Source organism: Grampus griseus, assembly GCF_964374135.1.
Source record: "Grampus griseus genome assembly, chromosome: 20".
Classification (NCBI taxonomy): domain Eukaryota; kingdom Metazoa; phylum Chordata; class Mammalia; order Artiodactyla; family Delphinidae; genus Grampus; species Grampus griseus.
Genome location: NC_139014.1, coordinates 7,518,930 through 7,535,767, shown reverse-complemented (window position 1 = coordinate 7,535,767; position 16,838 = coordinate 7,518,930). Strand labels below are relative to the sequence as shown.

Genomic DNA, 16,838 nt, shown 5'->3' with positions numbered 1-16,838 from the left:
ATGTTCAAGGGGCTGAGCAAAGGCTCCCAGGAGAAGGGGTCCCCCAAGGCATCCCTGGCCAAAGGCTCCCCCAAGGGGTCCCCCAACAAGCACAGCCGGTGAGTAGGGCCGGGGGAGGGGCTGGGGCCCGGGTGGTGCCAGACCCAGGTGCTCCAGCCACCTGGGGGAAGCAGCCCAGAGCTGGGGCCAGCCCAGTGCCGGCATTAGGTGTCCTGAGGCCGAGAGCCTGGGGCTGGACTCTCTCTCACCGGCGCAGGCCAAGCTCCAGCCCCGGCAGGAGACCAGAGATGGCCGGGGGCTCCCCACGTTCTCCAGGGGGCCTGAGGGCCACGGGTTAAGGCTGCTCTGCAGACATGCTGGATGGGGGCCTGAGCAGCTGCCTTCCTCTGCTGGGAGGCTGGGGGACTGTCTCCCTGTCCATGGCTCTGCCCTCAAGGCTCCGCTTGGATTGTGATGACCCTTGGGACCTGGGCACAGCACAGGGTGGGCAGAAGGACTGAGGCTGGAGAAGCCGAGAGGTGGCAGATGGGGTGCCCGGAGGCAGGGCTGTGCTGCCCCCACCTCCAGGCTGCAGCTCTCCCCACCCGGCTCACGCCTCGGGCCTTGAGAGTTTTATTAGAGTTGAGATGATACCTTCACCCTGTGGGTGTGTGGAGGGGGTGCTGGAGGGAAGGCGGAGGGGCCCGTGGGCCCCGGACATCCTCAGAGCCTCTCTCAGTTCCCCCAGCTCCCGGCAGGGTCCAGCCCGGCTCTCCAGAGCTGCACAGTCTGCAGACTTGGCTGGCCTTCTCCCACTCACTGGCCATCAGGCCCCTCTGCAGGGTGGAGGTGGCGGCTCGCGGGGTCCTGGGTGTGGAGGCGGGAACGGAGATGAAAGGCCCATCACCCCAGTAGGGATCAGGGTGACGACTCCGAGGCTGGGCTTCTCGGCAGACGGGAAGGACGGCAGTTAAGACTCACTGGAGTGAGCTGTCCTCCCTGGGGCTCCTGGGCCCTGCCCAGGGTGGAGTGTGCTTCTCCCAGGGCTCAGGACCCAGAGCTCCCGTCCCCAGGGAGGCTCCCAGGCAGCTCGGTCCCTAGGGCCCTGTCCTCTGGCTGCAGCCGCCCCAAGAGGGCTCATCATTCCCCTCGTGCAATCTGCTTGTTCAACACATATTTATTGAGCACCTACTGTGTGCCAAGACTGTTGTAGGCCCCGGGGATGCCATCGTAAACAGAACCGACAGGTCCCTCCCTGCCTTCAAAGCGCCTACATTCTAGGGGAATAAAAACTAACACTTACTGGGTGTTGACTCTGCACAGGACACTTCAGATGAATCAGTTCTCTTAACACAATGACACGGTGAGGTAGATATTACTAGAGCCTTACTTTACAGGTGAGGAACCTCAGGCACAGAGAGATTAAGTAACTTGCCCAAGACCACACAGCTGTAGTGGAGAAGGATGAAAACCAGGCTGTCTGTCAGAGTTCTTTCAGGCTGTGTCTTTGCGTCACCGCCCCTCTGCTTGGAGGAGGCTTATCCTTTGCCCCCTCGTTTAAGGCCCAGCTCGTGAAGGTTTACCTTCCCCAGGACTGTGACCTCACAGGGTGCTGTGCTCCTGAGGCTTAGACCACTCTGCCTTTTATTAGGTCTGCTCAAGCCTCTGGGCTCCAGAGTGAGCTCAGTTCCACAGCAGGCGCCCTACAGAGGCTGGGAAAGGACCCTGGCAGCCCGGTTCAGGCTCATACTCTGCTCCTGGCTGTGTGGCCTGGGGCAAGTCAGGTCCCAGTTTGGGCTCTGAACCCCCAAATCTGGAAAGGGTTGGGGTGCCCTGGCAGTCTCGTGGCTTCCCCCTGCCCCGGTGCTGTGTGTCTCCTCTGGAAGCTTGTTAGCCTGGGCACAGGAAGAGCCCAGGGCAGCGGTGGGGAGACAGGGTTGGCGTGAATGGAAGTTGGGCTGGGGGACACGCTGCTGCTCCCCTGTCCCCAGCCAGCCCAACTGCCCCTCCCCAAGATCCAGCCATTCCATGTCAGGTATTAGGGGCTGAGCCAGTGATTCACTCACTCCCCTGAGGGCTGCCTGCCCTCCATCCAGAAGGAGCAGCAGGGAGCTAGGCGGGGTTGGGGACACACTTCCAGGACAGGGAGGTTGGTTGGCTCTGCAGTGCCGCGCACACCCGGGACCCCCATTTTCTGAGCCTCCTGTGGAGGCAGCGCTTACCCGCCCAGAACTGGGTATCTCACAGAGCTTCCTACAGAGAGGCCAGAGCTCCCCAGGTCTTGGACTCCTCCCTCCAGGGCAGTGAGCCCGGCTATAGGGCAGGACGGGGCAGGCGGAGGAAGGGACACCACCCAGGTGGGCAGACCTCTGCCCAAGGGAAACAGAGGGACCTTCTCTAACCACGCTGCCCTCTGTCCCCACCACCCGTCAGAGCTGCCACCAAGGAGCTGGCCCTGCTCATCTCTCGCGTGCAGGCCAAAGCCAACCAGGTGGAGAGGGACATCCTGGAGACCCAGAAGAGGCTGCAGCAGGTGAGGCCTGGGGGCAGATGACGGGGCGTGGGCACGTGGGAGGCCCATGGCCATGCCTGGCGGTCCCTCCTGTGCCCACTTGTCGTGGTGAAGGTGGACAGACAGTCCAGTCCTTCCCTGGCCACTCTCCAAACACAGTGGGAGAGAGGGCTTATCCCTCCTTCTCTGTCGGGCTCCTAACCTGGAGGGTCAAAGGGGCGGGGCCCAGGCCTCCCCTGTGTCCTGAGTCCGCCCCGCAGGTGCCCATGCCCTGCCCTCTGCCAGTGTGGCCAGAGTCCCTCAGGGCGGGGCTCAGGCAGCAGCAGCGGGCAGTGAGGATATCATCTGCTGCCGCAGGACCGGCAGCACAGCCAGCAGGGCCAGGCCCTGCAGCACCAGGGGGAGGTGGGCTGTAGCCTGAAGGAGGCCGAGGAGCTGCTGAAGAGCCTCTTCCTGGACGTGGACAAGGCCCGGCGGCTCAAGCACCTGCAGGCCGAGGAGATCGAGAAGGAGTGAGTGGGGTGGGGGCGGCGGCGGGGGGCTGGGGCTCAAGGATGGAGGCGCCGGGGGTGCGGGGGGAGCCCCGGGCCCAGCTCCGACCTGTTGGCCACTTCCTTGGCAGCATCAAGCAGCTGCATGAGCGGGTGGCCCAGGAGTGTTCCGAGTACCGCGCCCTGTATGAGAGGATGGTGTTGCCGCCAGACGTGGGGCCTGGGGTCGACTGGGCACGGGTGCTGGAGCAGAAGCAGGTCAGGAGCCATCCCCAAAGTTGGAGACGCCTCAAGGAGCTGGAAGTCACACCCAGCAGCAACCACAGGGCAACCCAGAGCTGCCTTTCGTCAGGGGCTGATGCGTGCTTGGACCTGGGGGCAGCTAGCCATCTGGGAAGGGAGTGGGCAGAGGCGACGGTGCAGTCAGGGAAGGCTTCCTGCAGGTGGGAGGGCTCGGTTGGGTTGGGGTGAGGTGGTGAGGAGAGGACATTCCAGAGAAAAGGAAGAGACCTGGAGGAAGCCTGGGGTGCGATGGGAAGTGGGGTTTTCTGGGCAGGTAGGCAGAACCAGGTCACGGGCACCCTGAGCATCACGTGAGGAACTGTGCTTTGATGTCACGACAGAAGGGGTGCTGTGATAACAACGAGGGGACAGGGGAGCATGGACAGGGCAGGGTGTGCACAGGCTCCAGGAGCCAGGCTGGAGGTGTCCCAGCAGGAGGCAGGGCAGAGCGTGGAGACTTTTCAGAGGCTGAACCCTGAGTCCTGGGGACCAGTGAGATTCAGGGTCCTCAGTCATGCAATGCTGAGGCCTCGGCCAGGGCCACTGGAGAATAGCATGTTCCCCAGGGTGAGCTGCAGCCATTCACCCAGGCGCCCACCTCTCCACCCTCTGCCCCAGTGACCAGCTCCACCTCTGCCGATGGGGATGCCAGGGGCCAGGGGGAGGGTAGGTGCAGGAGGGCTCCCGCCCCAGGCCCTGCAGCAGAGCTGAGCGGCCAGCCTTTCTGCAGAAGCAGGTCTGTGAGGGCCTGTACGGGCCGGGCATGGTGGAGCTGGAGCAGCAGGTCGCCGAGCACAACATCCTGCAGAAGGAGATCGAGGCCTATGGGCAGCAGCTGCGGAGCCCCACAGGGCCGGTGGGTGAGCTGTCGGACACACATCCCTGCTTGGCCCCAGTCCCAGTTCCCTTTCTCCCATCCGATCCTGAGTGAGGCCTGGCTGGCCCTCTAGGGCCAGGGATGGAGGAGGGGGCACGGGAGGCCCAGGACGTGGGGACATTCTCCCCTGCACCCCATCTCTCACTACGCTTGTGTTCTCTCTCCCTTGGTCGAGGCAGGACGCGGCCAGCATCCAGAGGCAATACCAGGGTCTCCTGGTGAGCAGGGCGGAGGGACAGGCTGGCGGGCTGGTGGGCTGGCGGGCTGGGCGGGCTGGGCGGGCTGGGAGTGGGGCACAGCGTGACGATGCCTCTTGCTACCCCTTCTCTCTCCCTGCCTCTTGCCCGAGCACAGAAGGCAGCCTCGTGGCGAGGGCAGAGCCTAGACAGCCTGTACACACACCTGCAGGGCTGCACGCGCCAGCTGAGCGCCCTGGCCCAGCAGCAGCAGCGCATCCTGCAGCAGGACTGGAGTGACCTCATGGCAGACCCCGTGGGCGTGCGGAGGGAGTACGAGGTCAGTGTGCGCAAGTGGGGGCGAGGTGGGGGGACGAGGACATCCTCGTCCTCACCGCCCGCTCCCCAACTCTCTCCCAGCACTTCAGGCAGCACAAGCTGCTGAGCCAGGAGCAGTGCGTGAACCAGCTGGAGCGTGACGGGGAGCGCCTGGTGGAGCTCGGGCACCCAGCCGTGGGGCCCATCCGGGTGCGAAGGCCCACACACTCCCTGCTGCCTCGGGGACCCTAACTCCCTCACTTGGGGAGCTTCCCAGGGAGGCTGGGAAGACGGAGAGGGAGACACCAGCCGGGTGGGGGACAGTGGGCAGGGCCAGCAGAGTGGGTGGGCGGGTGGATGGACCAGGTCGGGGCACGGTCTGAGGACTCCGTGCTTCTGCCCCCAGGCCCACCAGGAGGCCCTGAAGTTGGAGTGGCAGAACTTCCTGAACCTGTGCATCTGCCAGGAGAGCCAACTGCAGCACGTGGAGGATTACTGCCGGGTGAGCCTGCGGACAGGGCCGGGCAGGGGGACGGGGGTGTGTCTGGAGGACGCCGGAGGACACGCTCTCATCTCGGGTGTCAAGGCACCGAATAAAAAAGACAGAGCTGTGTTGTTGTGACTAGTTCCCAGGGGGAAAATAATGTCACACATACATTCTCAACAGGGTGATATCACTCCTGGGGGATGAAAGTTGGTTCTCGTGGGCGAAAAAAAAAAATCTTTTTTTATGCATAAATCACAGATATACATACGTAAAGGATATACAACATATCTATAAAACTAAAATTTCATGGCGACAATGGGGAAAGTAAGGAAAAAAATGTCTAAAAAACTCCTTAGAAGGGACAATAATGAAACAAGGGTTGACAAACATTGATATAATAGACTTACAGATAGAAAAAGAAAAAAAGAAAAAAATTTAAAAATGTATATATACAACAGGGACTTCTTTTTTTTTTAATAATTTCCAGCTAAAATGGTTTATTACACTTTGAGAAAGACAAAAGCCAAGGATTTTTTTCTTCCCTTTTCTTTTTTTTAAAAGGCATTTTTCTATATATCCACAATACCAGTATCACACCCACTGATGAGAATTCCGTAATATCACCCAACTGTAGGATGTTTCTTTAAAGCACACTCCCAGCTTCTACTCTGAGGCACCCTGGGCACCCGGGGTCCCAGCCAGGACTCCAGGTGCTAGAGTGAGGCGGGAGGGGCACTGCCCTTCATCTGTGCAGGAAGGACGAAAACCAAAGTGTTTTACGACACTAAAAGAAATTAAGTTCAGTGACCTCAAAATGCCTGATTTGCAGAGCACTTTAGTTAAAAAGACTGCACTGCCTGGGTAGAAAGACCGACAGCAAGTGGCAGTTTGGGTTTAAGCGGTTTGCATTTAGCTGCTTTGCGGGGTGCCCTAGGGCAGCGGGTGCCCCAGCTCTGCCCCTGACCACCCACCGACCTCAGTTCCAGGAAGAGGCCGACTCTGTCAGCCAGACCCTGGCAAAGCTCAACTCCAGCCTGGACGCCCAGTACAGCCCTGCCCCGGGGGGCCCACCTGGCGCCCCAACAGAGCTGCTGCAGCTGGAGGTGAGATGGCCCCACCCAGCCCCTGCACCCACTCCTGGGAACGGGGCCTGCCTGTGTGTCTGGGCCTCAGGCCTCCCGGGTACGTAGTCCTGCCCGGAGCCCCAGCCTCGGGAGCAGGAGAAGGAGGTCTGCTGCAGCAGGAGGAGCCTGGTCTGTTACCACCTCTGGACCTCAGTTTCCTCATCGGCAATGTGACAGGGGCTGCCCAGAAGAGCTCTGAGGCCCCTCCAGCTCCCACTCTGCAGGCCTGGGTGATGCTGGGCAGCCCCCTACCCCACCCCACCCCAACCAGCAGGCCCTAGGATCCTGGGTGCCCTGGGAGGGGCTCCTTTTACTTTGCTGACTAAGAGACCCTGTCTTGGGCTTCCCTGGTGGTGCAGTGGTTGAGAGTCCGCCTGCCAATGCAGGGGACGCGGGTTCGTGCCCCGGTCTGGGAAGATCCCACATGCCGCGGAGCGGCTGGGCCCATGAGGCATGGCCGCTGAGCCTGCACGTCCGGAGCCTGTGCTCCTCAACGGGAGAGGCCACAACAGTGAGAGGCACGCATACCGCAAAAAATAATAGTAATAAATTAAAAAAAAAAAAGAGACCTTGTCTTCATGAGGGCCAGACCCCTCCCCGGCCCTCCTGGGGGGCACGTATGGGGCTGGCCTGAGCCCCCATTGTCTGGGTCCCTGCAGGCAGAGGAGAAGCAGCTGGCTGTGGCCGAAAAGGCTGTTGGGGACCTGCAGCTGCGGAGCCGGGAGGTGGCCCCTCTGCCGCAGCGGAGGAAACCACCCCAGCAGTCCCTGCACGTGGACAGCATCTGTGACTGGGACACGGGAGAAGTACAGTCTCTGCCTGCCCAGCTCCTCCGGCCCCGCCCACCCCACCCCTGCCCCCTCCAGTCCCTCCCCTCCCCATCCTACCCACGCCTGCCACTGCCCCCGCCCCCCGCCCCCCCCACCCCCCACCCCTGCCCGAGCACTACCCCTCTCCAAGCCCTGTCCTGCCTCTAGCTTGTCCCTGTCCCTACCCCAGCACCCCTGCCCCAGCTCCTGTTCCTCTACCTGTCCCTGTCCCCAGCCTCTACCCACCTTGGCCTTGATCCCTTCTCCATCCCGGCCCCTGAGCCTGCATAAGCCCCTCCCCACCTGCCCCCTAGGTGCAGCTGCTGCAGGGCGAACGGTATACGCTGATGGACAACACTGATCCGCACACCTGGCTGGTCCAGGGCCCGGCAGGCGAGACCAAATGTGCCCCAGCCGCCTGCTTCTGCATCCCAGCTCCGGACCCTGAAGCCGTGGCCAGGGCCTCCAGGTGAGTCTGCCTGGGGATCCACAGGGGCAGGAGGCAGGCTATGGGCCCAGAACGGGCCCTGTGGTTTGAGGCCATTGCCCGGCCTTCGCCTGGACCAGTGACTGCTGGGGCCGAGGGGAGAGAGTGGAGGGACGTCCTTCTCTGATCTCCTCCTTGTTCCAGGCTGGCCTCGGAGCTGCAGGCCCTGAAGCAGAAACTGACCACAGTCCAGAGCCGCCTGAAGGCCAGTGCTGCGGAGCCCTTACAGCCTAGCCAGAAGGGTACCGAGGGCTGGCCAGGGAACAGGGGGAGGCACTATCGGGACAGAGGGAGTAGACTCGACTCTGGTCACTGTGAGGGCTGCCATGGGCAGGGGGTGACCCTGAATTAAGGGTTTCTGCTCTGGGGATTCCATCTCCTGGGTTGGCAAGCCCCTGGGGATGTCCCTCCCTCAGTTAGGCCCTGCCCATGGCCCTCCCACCCTACCCCACACAGGACCCTCTGCAGGCACTCAGGGAGGGGCCAACCAAGCAGACAGGCAGACGTGAGGTAGGCTCTGGACCCTCACAGGCACTCTTTTCCCCCAGCTCCAACCAGCTCAGCCCCAGCCGACCCACAGGCCCAGAAGCTCCTGACACAGATGACCCGGCTGGAGGAGGACCTGGGGCAGATAGAGAAGCAGATGCTGACCTGGATCCGGGCCCCGTTGAGCCACACCACACCACTGGAGGACCTGGAGGGCCGCATCCAAAGCCACAAGGTGGGTGAACCAGGGCAGCTGGGATAAGAAGTGGTCCGGCCCTGGGGGCGTGCACAAAGTAAAGACGAGGCAAGTGTGGGAGCAGCCATGGGGCCCCGAGGTGGAAGAAGGGAGTGGACAGTCCATAACTCACGCAAGCTGGTTCCCATCCTGGCTCCTCCACTGACTGGCTCTGTGACTTTGGGCAATTCACTCAGCCTCTCTGGGCCTTGGTTTCCTCATCCCTGAAAAAAGGCACAATAATACCCAGCTCGTCTGGGTGTCCTGAGGATGAAGTATAGCAAGGCCCAGGAAGGTTCTAGAGGGGCAGGGCTCAGAGTAAAGGCCCTGTACCCCACGCTGGAGGGGTGTTCTGGCGAGAGTCCTGAGAGCAGCAGGAAGCCTGGAGCATCTCAGGGGTGGTTTCTCCCGGGTGGCTGGCAGGGAGCCTCCCTGGAGAGGCTGCAGGAGTATAAACATGATCACAAAAGGACTCAGAAGTGCTAACAGTGAAAGCTGCCCCTCCCCCCACCTGGGGGGCAGCAGCTTGGATTGTATCCTTCCAAACTGGTTTCTACTCAAATATATCGTTTGGATATAGTTTTTAAAAAGTTGAAGCACGTTCACGTTATTGTGCAACTTGTTATTTTCACTCTGCAGTGTTCCGTAGCATTTCAGCTGGTTCAGAGCGCTGGCTGGGGGCGGGAGGGCTCCAGAGGTGGGAAAGGTGCTGCAGATGGGGTCCAGGGGCGGCACGGGGAGGAAGTAGGAGTGGCAGAAGGAGGCACTGTGTGGTAACACGGCCTCAACGATGCCTCTGCCCACGCCAGGCCCTGGTTACCACTGCGCTGGGACCTGGCAGTCTCCAAATAGGTCCTTAGGTTTTGAAGTCACAGCGTCAGGGGTGTCGGGGGTCCAGTTTACCTGGAAAGGAGGCAGTGCACGGCATGGAGTCGGCACCAGTGGCTTATGGACTAGATGAGTGAATAACTGATAACAGAATCAACGCAATAACCCCAAGTGGATGGAGCTAGGGCTTTGCTGCCTGACCTGGAGCGAGGGGGCAGGGAACTGAAGGTTTTGTGAACAGGAGAGTGACATGAAGACCAAGGTGGGCAAGAGCTCCTGACTCACAGGGTCTCGTCTCAACCTCCCATCGAGCATTCTGTAGATGAGGAGACTGAGGGTCAGAGAGGTTAACCGCCCACGGTCATCTACCTGGGAACTGAGACTGAGCACGTCCGCACCACACTCTCGGGCCTCATGGGCAGAGTTAGGTTGACATGGCAGGAGGGCTGGGTGGAAGCCACCCGCCCAGAGCAGAGATCCTGAGCCCCGCCCCACCCCAGGGCATGGCCCAGCGGCTGCAGAGCCTGGGAGCAGAGAAGGCGGCAGCCCAGCAGGAGTGTGAGGCGTTTCTGTCAGGGCAGCCTGCGGGCCCCGCCGCCCTGCACCTACCCGTGGTCCTCAGCAACGTCAAGAACAAGTACAGTGACGTGCAGGTTCTCTGCAGACTCTACAGGGAGAAGTGAGTGCTCTGGGGATGGGGGCCGCTGGGCGAGGTCATATGGGTGTGGCCAAGGGGGTGTCTGACCCTTGGCCTCCTCTGTGGCAGAGCCAAGGCTGCCCTGGGTCTGGAGCGGCAGATCCGGGATGCGGACAGGGTCATCCGAGGCTTCGAGTCCACCCTGGTGCAGGAGGCCCCCATCCCTGCAGACCCAGGCGCGCTGCAGGAGAGGGTCAGCGAGCTGCAGGTGAGGGGCTGGGTGGCCCCCTGGCAGAAGGGGGCCACAGCCTGACCAAGCATTTGAGGGCAGGTGGAGGGTGGACGTGGCATACGACCGAACCATAAGGGTGCCTCGCGCTGTGTCCCCTCCTGACCCAGCGCCGGCGGAGGGAGCTGCTGGAGCAGCAGGCCTGCGTGCTGGGGCTGCACCGCCAGCTGAAGGCCGCCGAGCGCACGTGCGGCACGCTGCACAGTAATTTCCATGAGTTCTGCCAAGACCTGCCGCGCCAGCAGCGCCAGGTGCGGGCCCTCACGGACCGCTACCACTCCGTGGGTGACCAGCTGGACCTGCGGTGAGTGCTGGGCCATCGCGGCTCATGGCACAGCCCCACGGGGCACGGTGGCCACGGCTGGTGAGCTGTGTAACCTTGGACTGGCGACTTCACCTCTCTGAGGTTCAGTTTCCTGACCTCTAAAATGGGATGGAGGACTTCCCTGGCAGTCCAGTGGTTAAAACTCCACGCTCCCGATGCAGGGGGCCCGGGTTTGATCCCTGGTCGGGAAACTAGATCCCACGTGCCGAAACTAAAGATCCCGCATACAGCAACGAAGATCCCATGTGCCACAACTAAGACCCGGCACATCCATATAAATTAAAAAAGGAAGAAAAAAGGGATAATAACGGCACCGACCTCCCAGGTGGTACCTGGCAGAGAGTGTCCGGTCCATCTCTGAATGCCCAGCTCCAGCACAGGGCCAGAGTTAGGGGATCGGCATGGTGGGTCACTCAGCCCTCCTGACCTGTCCCAGGGAGGGAGGCACCCACCAGCCTCCTCCGTGCACCCCTCACCTGTCCCCTGAGGGCAGCTCTCACCTCTGCTCTGGGCCTCGTCCTCCTGCAGGGAGAAGATGGTGCAGGACGCTGGCCTCACCTACCAGCGGTTCAAGAACTGCAGGGACAACCTGAACTCCTGGCTGGAGCACCTGCCCCGCAACGAGATGCGGCCCAGAGACGGGCCCAGCCAGATTGCCTACAAGCTGCAGGTGCAGAAGGTGAGGATCTGGGGCTGCAGGCGACCTGGGGGCCGGTACCCAGAGCTGGGCCCTCAAGCCACATCCCTTTCCCGGGCCACCTCCCCATCAGGGAGAGCTGCCTGTGTGCACGTGGCCCTCTAGTGGCCAGTGTTTTAATGACCTCAAAGTTCAGACCTCAGAGGCCTTGTGTCACACCCGCCACCCCAAATGCTCCAATTTGCCCACAGAAACAGCCAACCCTTCTCTGTCTGGTCCGAGGTGGACAGCGGGCCTTATGCTCCTGAGGGTTCCAACTCCTACTGCATCCTCTTCCTCATATTTGCCAAGCCCCTATTACATGCTGGTAATGACCCAGGGGCGGGGGTACAGCCCGGCCCTCGGGCAGCCCCCAGTCTGAGGCGGAGGCCGGTGCATCCCAGGCCGGTGCATCCAGGCCCACTGCTAAGTACTTTGGTGGAGAAGCCAGAGCGCTGTGGGAGCCCATTGCGGGACATGCAGGGGCGTCGGGGCAAGCAGTCTGGAAGGAACTGACACCCAGGCTGAGGCCTGAGGAATAACTAGCATGGCCAGGTGTGTGTGTGGAGGGGTGAAATGTCCTGAGCAGAGGCCACGGTGGAGCACACCGGGAAAAGGCAGTTTCCCGCAGAGCCCTTCCCGCCTCTGGGCGGTGCTGGCTGCCTGAGGCCCTGGAGGCGCCGGGCTGGAGGAGAGTCCAGGTGAGTGGAGGAAAGTCCAGGTGAGCGGTGTTTCCTGAATTTCCCTTCTGCCTCGGCAGAGGCTGCTGCAGGAGATCCAGGGCCGAGAGCAGGACAAGGCCATGGCCTCCCGCCTCTCCCAGCAACTGCAGGCGGCCCTCCAGGTAAGCAGTTACTTCAGCTTGTCCCTTTTATCTCCCACCCACCCACCCACCCTCCCTCCCTCCCTCCCTCCGACAGTCCCCTCCTCCCCCTCCCCCCACCTCCCCCACTGACGGCCAGCCTGTTGTCCTTCCCCCCCCCGCTGCTCAGGACTATGAGCTGCAGGCAGACACCTACCGCTGCTCCCTGGAGCCCACCCAGGCGGGGTTGGCCCCCAAGAGACCCCGAGTGGCTCCCCTGCAGGAGAGCATCCAGGCCCAGGTGAGCCCGGGCTCTGTATCCCTCATTCCTCAACACCGCCGGGCTCCGCAGCCTCTCAGGCGGGAGCTGACACCGCCCTCCTCCACCTCCCTGTGGCCTCTCCAGGAGAAGAACCTGATGAAGGCCTACGCTGAGGTTGCAGCCGTGCACCAGCAGCAACTGCACCAGCTGGAGTTCGCCGGAAAGATTCTGGAGAAGGTATGGGGGTGAGGCCCATCCGCTCCCGCACTAGGCAGCCTGGCCCGGTGGCTGACCTGGCAGACGCCCCTTCCTCCCCCCACTGCAGCCTGCAGCCCCGGGACAGCTCAGCAGCCTGAGGGAGGGGCTGCTTCCTTCCTCCCCCAGCAGCTCTTACAGGCTGGTGACCATGTCAGAGTTAGTACCAGGAGATGTCATTCAGTGCGGTCGCAGCTTCGCCACTGGGCAGTGCTCCGGTGGGGACGGGAGAGAATCCCCACGAAGTCTTCAGCCTAGGATCCAGCCCCAGTGGGCGAGAGGCCACCTAGGTCTCCATCCCTGAGACCAGGAGCCAGGTGCTCTCCATGACTCTTGGTGACTGGCCAAAGGACTGGCCAGCTTCTTCCCACCCAGAGGTGTACTCCAGGGTCCCCCAGAGGAGTGCAGGCCCATTTCTGGGAGCCTGGGTGGAAGTGGAAGGGGGAAAGTTGAGGAAGGGAGGACCTTCCTATTTGCACGTTCTAGTGCAAACGCGGCCTGAACGCTGTCTTGAATCCTAACATCCTGGGCATTGATGGAGCCTCTCAAAATCCCGCCTCCAAGCATCCCAGGTCTTCAGTTCCACCTCCCAGGACCTACTAGGAAGTCTCAGGAAGCAGGGGAGGGTCCTGATCTCAGGAGGGTGTGGTGGGCTTATCCCTTTCCTCCCCTCACCCCAGGACTCCCCCCTCTTCCTCTCACCCTGCAGAAGGAGCTCAGTGAAGACATCCAGGTGACCCGTGACTCACGGCAGGGGTCCGAGAGCCCAGCCCGAGCCCGGAGGGAGTCAGAGGCCCTGAAGTCCCAGCTGGAGGAGGAGAGGAAGCGGGTGGCCCAGGTGCAGCGCGAGCTAGAGGAGCAGAGGAACCAGCTGCTGCAACTGAAGACCCAGCGGCCCTTGGAGAAACTGGAGGACAAGGAAGTGGTGGAGTTCTCTCGGGACCCCCAGCTGGAGAGCAACCTGTCCAGGGTGAAGTCCCAGGTGGAGGACGAGGGCAAGAAGCGGGCTGGCCTGCAGGCAGATCTGGAGGCGGCGGCCCAGAAGGTCATGCAGCTAGAGAACCAGAGGAAGGCCACGCAGCCTCACCTGCTGACCAAGGAGGTCACCCAGATCGAGAGGGACCCTGGCCTGGACAGCCAGGCGGCCCAGCTCAGCAGCGAGATCCAGCTCCTGCGGGGGGAGAACTCCGCCGTCTTGGCCCAACTGGAGGCGCTGAAGACGGAGCTGCTGGCCCTTGAGCAGAAGGAGGTGAGCGTGAAGGAGAAGGTCGTGCTGAAGGAAGTGGTCAAGGTGGAGAAGGACCTGGAAATGGTCAAGGCAGCCCAGGTCCTGAGGCTGCAGGTGCAGGAGGACGCGGCGCAGAGGAAGGGGGCGGAGGCAGCCGTGGCCGGGCTGCAGGCTCGCATCGCGGAGCTGGAGCAGGCAATCCGCGCCGTGCAGCCGAAGGTGATCGTGAAGGAGGTGAAGAGGGTGGAGCAGGACCCAGGCCTCCTCCAAGAGGCGTCCAGGCTGAGGAGCTGCCTGGAGGCGAAGAGGCGGGAGAACGAGGCGCTGGCCGGGGAGCTGCAGGAGCTGCGCGGCAAGCACAGCGCGGAGGAGAAGCAGAAGCCCAGGGTGGATCTGCAGGAGCGTGTCCACGAGATCTTCCAGGTGGATCCGGAGACGGAGCAGGAGATGGCGCGGCTCAGGGCCCAGCTGCAGGAGACTGCCCGCAGGAGGGGCAGCGTGGAGGAGGCGGCGGGGCGGCTGCTGCCCGAGCTGGTGGTCCTGCGGGCGCAGAAGCCCGTGGTGGAGTACAAGCAGGTGACGCAGGAGGTGGTGAGGCACGAGAGGAGCCCGGAGGTGCTGCGGGAGATGGACCACCTGAAGGCCCAGCTCAACGAGCTGGTCAACGGCAGCGGGCGGGCCCAGGAGCAGCTCATCCGGCTGCAGGGGGAGCGCGACGAGTGGAGACGGGAGCGCTCCAAGGTGGAGACCAAGACGGTGAACAAGGAGGTGGTGCGCTATGAGAAGGACCCGGTCCTGGAGCAGGAGGCCCAGCGGCTGCGCCAGGAGCTGCGGGAGGCGGCCCAGAAGCGACGGACGGCCGAGGACACGGTCTCCGAGCTGCAGAACAAGTACCTGCTGCTGGAGCGGAGGCGGCCCGAGGAGAAGGTGGTGGTGCAGGAGGTGGTGGTCACCCGGAGGGACCCGAAGTGCCGCGAGGAGCACAGCCGGCTGAGCCGGAGCCTCGATGAGGAGGCGGGCCGGCGGCGGCAGCTGGAGCGGGAGGTGCAGCAGCTGCGGGCCGCTGTGCAGGAGGACGAGGGCCTGCTCAGCTCCCAGGAGGACTGCGGCAAGAAGCTGGCCGTGGAGACGGAGCTGCGGCAGCTGACCCTGAGGGTCCAGGAGCTGCAGAAGCGGCCTCCTGCAGTGCAGGAGAAGGTCATCATAGAGGAGGTGGTCCAGCTGGAGAAGGACCCGGACCTGGAGAAGTCTGTGGAAGGCCAGCGGCGGGACCTGGACCAGGAGAAGACCCAGGTGACCGAGTTGCGTCGGGAGTGCGAGAAGCTGCAGGTGCAGATCGACGTGCTCCAGAAAACCAAACCGCAGGAGAAGACCATCTACAAGGAAGTGATCAGAGTGGAGAAGGACCCGGTCCTGGAGGGGGAGCGTTCCTGGGTGTGGGAGATGCTCAACAGGGAGCGCGCAACCCGGCAGAGCCGGGAGGAGGCGGCGGGGCGCCTGCGGGAGCAGATAGAGCGGGCGGAGGCGCTGAGGAGGACCTGGTCGCAGGAGGAAGCCGAGCTCCAGGAGGCCCGGGACCAGAAGAGCCAGGAGTGCAGGCAGCTGCAGGAGAAGCTGCGGGAGCTGGAGACGCAGAAGCAGCAGCAGGTGCTGAGCCTGCAGGAGGAGTCGAAGCTGTTCGGCCGGAAGGCAGAGAGCGAGCGGCAGAGGGCAGCCCAGCGGGGCCACGAGCTCTCGCGGCTCGAGACGGCCATCCTCCGCGAGAAGGACCAGATCTACGAGAAGGAGAGGACCCTCCGGGACCTCCACACCAAGGTGAGCCGGGAGGAGCTCAGCCAGGAGACCCAGACGCGAGAGACCAACCTCTCCACCAAGATCTCCATCTTGGAGCCCGAGACGGGGAAGGACATGTCCCCGTACGAGGCCTACAAGAGGGGCATCATCGACCGAGGCCAGTACCTCCAGCTGCAGGAGCTCGAGTGTGACTGGGAGGAGGTCACCACCTTGGGTCCCCGTGGGGAGGAGTCTGTGCTCCTGGACCGCAAGAGCGGGAAGCAGTACTCCATCGAGGCTGCCCTGCGCTGCCGGCGCATCTCCAAGGAGGAGTACCATCTCTACACGGACGGCCACCTGCCCATCAGCGAGTTCGCCCTGCTCGTGGCCGGGGAGACCAAGCCCTGCTCCCCGCTCTCCATCGGCACCATCATCTCCAAGTCCCCACTGGCCTCCCCGGCCCCCCAGAGCACCAGATTCTTCTCTCCCAGCTTCTCTCTCAGGCTCAGCGAGGACAACTTCCCCATCGCCGGCGTCTACGACACAACCACGGACAACAAGGTCACCATCAAGATAGCCGTGGCCAAGAACATGCTGGACCCCATTACCGGGCAGAAGCTGCTGGAGGCGCAGGCAGCCACGGGGGGCATCGTGGACCTCCTCAGCCGGGAGCGCTACTCCGTGCACAAGGCTGTGGAGAGGGGACTGATCGAGAACAGCTCCTTGCAGAGGCTGCTCAATGCCCAGAAGGGCTTCACCGGCATCGAGGACCCCGTCACCAAGAAGAGGCTGTCGGTGAGCGAGGCCATCCAGAAGGGCTGGATGCCCCAGGAGAGCATGCTCCCGCACCTGCGGGTGCAGCACCTGACGGGAGGGCTCATCGACCCCAAGAGGACGGGCCGCATCCCCATCGCGCAGGCCATGCTCTCCGGCATGATCAGTGAAGAGCTGGCCCAGCTCCTGCAGGACGAGGCCAGCTACGAGAAGGATCTGACAGACCCCATCTCCAAGGAACGGCTGAACTACAAGGAGGCCATGGGGCGCTGCCGGAAGGACCCCCTGAGCGGCCTGCTGCTCCTCCCAGCCTCGCTGGAGGGGTACCACTGCTACCGCTCGGCCTCCCGCACTGGCCTGCACTCCCTGCGCTGACGGGGGCCAAAGCAGTCACAGGAGCGTGTGTGAGGGGGGAGGGTAGGATGCATGCACCCCTGCCCCCAGAGCAGCCCGATCGATGGGCTGGGTCTTCCCTCTGTCTGACTGACTCTCGGTGTTGGGCTCCCGCCCCTGACTTTGGTGCCCAGTCCATCCCCTGACCTGGATGGAGATCAGCAGTTCTGTTTTCCTCTCTCCTCCCTCCTCCCTCAACCCAGTGCTTCCAATAAACGAATTCTCCTGGCGTCTTGTTCACATCTGGGAACATAAGAGTCAATTCGTCTGCAGCATGAGCACGAGGGACAGCACTGCTTGGGTCCTGGGGAGTGGACACGCCCAGCTGGCCCT

General features: G+C 62.8%; 1 protein-coding gene across 2 annotated transcripts; it reads left to right on the top strand.

Moving 5' to 3' along the window:
• Positions 1-16,739, top strand: EVPL (envoplakin; the record flags this gene model as incomplete). 2 transcript variants are annotated; one of them, XM_082678872.1, is made up of 22 exons in its annotated part: positions 1-98; positions 2,413-2,512; positions 2,849-3,003; positions 3,114-3,240; positions 3,995-4,120; positions 4,321-4,359; positions 4,496-4,657; positions 4,738-4,845; positions 5,042-5,137; positions 6,103-6,225; positions 6,906-7,052; positions 7,370-7,524; positions 7,687-7,784; positions 8,091-8,263; positions 9,592-9,770; positions 9,858-9,996; positions 10,128-10,321; positions 10,871-11,021; positions 11,779-11,862; positions 12,011-12,121; positions 12,227-12,319; positions 13,047-16,739. In XM_082678872.1, 22 exons carry the CDS (start codon positions 1-3, stop codon positions 16,485-16,487), a joined length of 6,099 nt encoding a protein of 2,032 aa, XP_082534998.1. In that variant the 3' UTR covers positions 16,488-16,739. The 2 variants fall into 2 exon arrangements, with proteins under 2 accessions (XP_082534998.1, XP_082534997.1); XM_082678871.1 differs by having other exon boundaries at positions 7,687-7,850.
• Positions 16,740-16,838: the final 99 nt, after the last annotated feature.